This window comes from Brienomyrus brachyistius, chromosome 13, assembly GCF_023856365.1.
Source record: "Brienomyrus brachyistius isolate T26 chromosome 13, BBRACH_0.4, whole genome shotgun sequence".
Lineage (NCBI taxonomy): Eukaryota > Metazoa > Chordata > Actinopteri > Osteoglossiformes > Mormyridae > Brienomyrus > Brienomyrus brachyistius.
In genome coordinates, this window is record NC_064545.1 from 5641512 (window position 1) to 5647511 (window position 6000).

Consider the following 6000-nt stretch of genomic DNA (forward strand, 5'->3'; position numbering starts at 1 on the left):
TCCTTGCTGCAAAGTCCTCTGTGACAGCGTCGGGCCCTCTGGTGCTTCTGCAGGGCACATAAATAACTATTTCATCATTCATTATTTTGACAAGAAATAAAAAGATGTAGCCGACTGACTATGGATGAACTTTGCACATTCATTATCTAGCAAGCTTGTTTGGCTAATGTCTGTGCTACCGAAAATAGTGATGTGACAATTAAGCAAATTTTAAGAAATGACAGAATATAGATACCTGTGTTGAGTATGAATCCCCTCTTCATACCCTGCTTGGTATGGGAGTTTTCACTAAAACTCTCTAATTAGATTACTAATCAGAGGACTGATTAGCTGAAGACCCCTCACACCTGGGTTTGAACAGCTGACCTAAAGGTTATCCCAAAAACCTGCACACACACTGGCCGTTTGTGGATAATTTAACCACAAACCTAGTTACTGTCATTGTGCCTGTTTCACAGCTGCTGAAATGACATTTGACTTGGATGTACCTGAAGTGCTGGTGGTATTTTGCCCTGTTCATTAGCTACAGGACTCAGACCTTTCACTGCATGTTTTTCTTGTGTGCAGCGTTTGGTCTGTTGATGTCTCATTACCCATCTCAGTAAAATGTGAAATATTTGTAGGAATGAAAAGCATTCCTGCAATTTATGTGACAGATATATGTTTTTCATGCTGCACAAAGATGCTAGGAGCTGAAGTGTAATTTCATCATTTAATACTTAAGTTCTCCAGTGAGTTCCAGTATTTCCATGGTAACCAGTGTGGCTGGTCAAAGCTAAGCTGTGCCTCTAACTCATTCCATTTTTGTGCTTCGAGGCTAAACGGCTAAACTGCACGGTTAACCCAACGCAGACCCCTGCTGCGTACCTTTGGACAGCACTGATAATTTGCTGCGTTGCTAAAACAAATATAGGTCAACGTTTCTTTTAAATGATCTGATTCCTACTCAGTGCTTATTTCAGCTTCAGTACAGCTGGTTGTTAAGTTTTAACTGTAGTGTCCAATTACACCAATCTGTAATCAGGAAATAATGTATGTGGCTTCATGCATAACTGTAGCTCAACAAGTAGAGTCTTACACAATGCAGGGAGCATACCTCAAACAAAATAATAACTGTAGCCCGTCCCTCTACTGTAAGTTGCTTTGGATAAAAGCATTAGATAAACGAAACAATGTAAATGTAGCAAAAGACCACTTTTATTTGCGTTTTCTTCTGTTATGTTTTCTACAGTTGTTTCATTTGTCTACTACAGGTTGTGACAATACTGGCAAACCTCTCTGTTCTGGAGCAGTCAGCCTCTGAGGTTCTTCAGGAAAATGGTATGTGCAGCAGTTTGCTATCTGTGTGTTTTTTAGGCTGTTCGGTTCATTTCCTGGAGGACATCCTGATTAAGGGAGCAGATCTCGGAACCAGGACCATTAAAGAATGTGTATCAGACTTAATATCTAAATCCACATTAATGGTACATAGTATAAAAATCATTACTGTGTATTTTTAAGGAATGTTTTCATCACTTATTGGATATAAATTGCCTATGGTTTGAGTGCATTTCTCATGGATTAGGGCATTTTTTTAATGTGTAGTTCTAAAAGGCATCTGCAGATGGAGGCAAAGAGCCACAAAAGCCGAAAAAAATAGTCAACCCTTCCAAATACAAACTATTTATTTATTTATTTTTTTTGTGAAAATGAAAGTGATGCTTGCAAGAACTGCGGTGTGCATTATTTATATAACACATATCATTTTGCATTGTCCTGTGTGAGTGGCGCTCAGATTTCGAAGGAACATTTTATTTGTAGCAAAAACATTACAGCAAGCAGGGATGGTGGGGGGGGGGGGTGTGTGTTGTGCGCTCATTCACACACATGCATACCGACGCTGTGTGTCCTGTCATGTTCATACCAGGTATTGAGCGACTGCTGCTACTGCTGGCTGAAAAGCCATCCTCCTCCAGTCCATCAGAGGGCGCCGCTTGCGAGAGGGTGCAGCAGAAGGCGGCCGTCACGCTGGCCCGTCTGAGCCGGGACCCTGAGGTTGCGCAGACGGCCATCCAGCTGCAGGGTACGCCTCTGCTCCGCTCTCCTTTCACGGGAGTCCTGTGCACACGCTTCTATCCAGGGCCACCCCTAACCTTGAGTTTGGCTAACCTTGTAGTCGAGGCTTTCAATCATCCACGCAACTGAGTGACCAGCACCGAAGTGCTTTTCAGATTTCACAGGTGCTTCATCAGTATTTTCAAAAGTTTTGACTTCAATTTACTACTACATTTTACAGATTAAAAAAAATAGCATACTTGACAAAGGAAGTATAAAATGTATTAATCTTAGTCTGTCTCTGACACTTGTCTTTCACTCGCAAAACTAATCATTTCAGCATTTTCTCAAATGATCTGTTTGAATTTGGTTTTACTAGGTAAGCATTATAAACCAATGCTTATATTTACTATACAAGTTTTTTTTTTTTTTTTAAACCACTCGGAATAACTGAGTTTTTTTTCCTCTTTTTTTTTTAAAAATTCAAGCCATCCCTCGTCTCATCGAACTGTGCCGCTCGCCAGCTGAAAGGAACAGCAGCGATTCCGTGCTGGTGGCCTGCTTGGTACGTGCCCCCCAGCCTGGGGCCGGGATGGGGCGCCCGTCACCCTGAGAGTCGTTAAAGAGCTGCAGCAGCACCAGTGGGCCAAATTAGCACAAGGTCCTATTGATCAAAAGGAAAGGATGATGGGGGGGGGGGGCATTAAGCCGGCGTTTACAGCCCTGCCCATTTCCTCTCCCGCCCTTTGTGTAATGAAATGTGTGATGTGTGGCGTTGGGGAGGCGCGCGTTCCACCAGTTCCGTCACAGCCCAGGTCTTTCTGTAATGGCTCCCGTTTGAGACGATGCATCCTGAAAATGTCACCACGCCGAGGGGTCTGATAATCGAACAGGGGCCATGAGGGCTGCTAATTACACAGGGCTCTATTCACTGCTTTCAGAGTATCAACACTTTTTTTTTCTTTTCTTCCCTCGTTAATTTTCCAGTCAAACTACCCCAACGGTTAACTGTACAGGCTACATGTAGTAGTGACTGTGTACAAGTGACCTGCATGTGTTTAGACTGCAGGTGTCATATAACTGATAGATATCTGACTGACCCGTATTTTGATCACTGTATTGTGTCATATTGTTACACGTGCTTGTTCCATGTCTATGCCAAGTCTTTTGTGTGGATGATCGTTTATACCTGAGAACATACGTGTGTGTGTGTGTGTTAGGTTTTAAATACAACCTCCCACCCATTACTTTTTAGGTTGTGGGAATATTTTTCAGGTACCCTCAATATAAATTTCAATTTTATAAAAATCTGTGAATGCAATAAAAATACTAAAAAATACTGATACCAACACTTGTATTGGTTACTGATGGTTAAGGCTAGAGTTGCGTAGGGGTTAAGGTTGTCATTGTTATAGTTATGCCCATAGAAATGATGTGATGGTCCCCGCAATGATGATAATATACAAACTCTGTGTATGTGTGTCTGTTTGTGCATGCTGTGCCAGTCACCAGCAGTAATGACAGTCGTACGCATGTGATCCTCTGCTTCCAGGCAGCCCTGCGCAGGTTGGCGGCCGTGTGCCCAGACAGCATCGAGGACACCGACCACCAGCAGCTGATCAAGCCCCGACTCGTGGACTCATTTTTGCTCTGCTCCAACATGGAGGAGAGCTTCGTGTAGGAGTGGGGATTTGGAGAGGGTTTGTATGTAAAAGAATAATAATAATATAAAGTATATACGCCAATGATATTTTTGCCAACAAAGAGGCATGAATTGGACTTTCACCACAGCATTTGCAGAATTGCAGAATTTTGTTTTTAATTTAGTGATTGCCATAATAAATATCAAGTTTATGAAGCTTGGAATTACATACTACTATTCCAGAACAAAAACCAGAGTTGCTCAGTTAGACTTCCAACGTTCGGCAAACGCAGATGTTGGAACTGAAACTAACTTTTGAGGCTTTCATTGTGAACACAGGCATTGATCTCACCTCCAGCAGTGTGACTTGACTGATTAGAAGGATGTGAGACATTTGATACAAATTTTATATAAAAGCGTGAAATAAATTGAACTGCCAGACATGCATTTCTTGTCAGCCTAAGCGCAGTTTGAGTGTCGAGTCACCAGTGAGCGAGCCCAAGTTATTAAATATGAACTGACAATTTTTTTCACAAATAATCATAGACATCAAGACAATTCCTTTAATCTTTTTCCATCGGCTACAGATTTTTTTATTTAAGAGAAAAGTCTACATCTCGTGAACAATTATGAATGTTAGGGCAATAATTTGCTGTTATGTTTGGCTCCATTTAAAATCACTTGGTGTTGCATGTTCGATTCCCAGTACTATTTATACTATTTATATGTGTTGAACAAATAAAAAATACCATTGTATGAATTTGGTGACCTTTAACTTGTAGCAAAAAAAGTAGTTTTGTTGCCCTTTACAATTGTAATGAATGAATGTGGAAGATGATGTATCGAATCCAGAACACAACACAGTCCATGTAGCCCGTTTGGCTGATTGTCATTGCGATGCGAGTCGTGACACATTAACATATTGAAAATGATGAAGACATCAGTAATGCACCAGCTTAACAAGCACATCAATAAGATCTGTCTGGCTATAAGGATAGACCGAAAGGAAATATCCAGATTATTTTTATGAACAGGATACCGATAAGCAGTTTCCACCGTCACCATATGCTTTCAAGATGCCTAGCTAGCCACCTTCCAAAATGAATGCTAATCATTCACCTCCGCTGGTGATGCCACACCACAAGATGAAAGCACCTGCTAACGGGATAGCTGTGGCATTTTCATAAATTAGCTAGTTTGAACTGCACATGGCTAGTTAACTTGAGAAATTCTTGCCTGTAATGACACTTGCCAATGTACAATATAGCTAGTTAGTGGCCAAATTATTTAAGGATATTAGACTGATCTTATTAGCCCTGACATTCAGCACATTCATCCATCTATCCATTCATTTTCTGTAACCACTTATCCTATTCAGGGTCGACAGAGGGCCCAGAGGGTTCTGGAGTCTTTCCCAGAGACTACTGGTACAAGGCAGGGAACAACCAGTATGGGGCATCAGTCCATCGCAGGGCACACTCACATATGTATACCTATGGGCAATTTGGCAACACCAATTAACTTCAACATATTTTTTGACCATGGAGGGGGGGGCATGTGACAACTAGGGGAGAACTTAAAAGCTCCATACGCATGGAACCCACGGGTCACAGAGGTGTGAGACAACAGTACTAACCACTGTGCCACCATGCCACCCCATCAGCATATGCAAAGTAATTCACAAATAAAGCTGTAGTTATGAACCAGCTCCCGATGAGAAAAAAAAATATTAGGTGGTACATTGGGCGGAGCTTAATGCTCTCCTCTTCTATGACGTCTAGACGGGGGCATATCCCTTATTCTGATTGGTCGAGGCGTTATGTCCATATATGGTATCATACATGCTTATGCCACGTGTTGCCGATAGGGGGCCATATGGCCTGGGAGATAAGGGTTGCTGTTAAACTTTAATAGAATAAAAACACATTACATGTATTTATTTATGTGTTACTTTTAATTATGTTAATGAATAATGAAACATATAGCGGGATGAATGCAAGCTAGCGCATAAACGTTAGGCGGGGGTCCGTCCGGCCGTAGCCACGGGTTGTTAGGAGTTGTCACAAGCGCCATGGCATATTTTAAAAGAAGAAAGCACCAAAATGTTTTAAAGAAGAAAAATTATAGTGTTATTTTTTTAAAAAAAAAAAGAAAGAAAAGCAGGCGGAATTTAATCAAATACAAACATGCCCGAACGAAACACTGTCAGAAGAGCAAATGCTGAGTTTAAACAAGCACAAGCGAAACCAATTAACATACAGCATGTAGTTTAAAAAGAAGAAAGCACTTAAACTCATTATATTTAACCAACATATTAAAAGAAG

The 6000-nt window shown here is 41.2% G+C and overlaps 1 protein-coding gene across 3 annotated transcripts in view; it reads left to right on the plus strand.

Annotated features, from left to right (window-relative positions):
* Window positions 1–3837, plus strand: part of LOC125706574 (protein inscuteable homolog) — a 37243-nt gene extending 33406 nt beyond the window's left edge. For all 3 annotated transcript variants that reach the window (XM_048973308.1, XM_048973309.1, XM_048973307.1), the window contains exons 10-13: window positions 1254–1320; window positions 1907–2062; window positions 2523–2599; window positions 3587–3837. In XM_048973308.1, coding sequence (XP_048829265.1) covers window positions 1254–1320; window positions 1907–2062; window positions 2523–2599; window positions 3587–3715 — 429 coding nt within the window. In that variant the 3' untranslated portion in view covers window positions 3716–3837. The remainder of the gene's footprint in view (window positions 1–1253; window positions 1321–1906; window positions 2063–2522; window positions 2600–3586) is intronic.
* Window positions 3838–6000: the final 2163 nt, after the last annotated feature.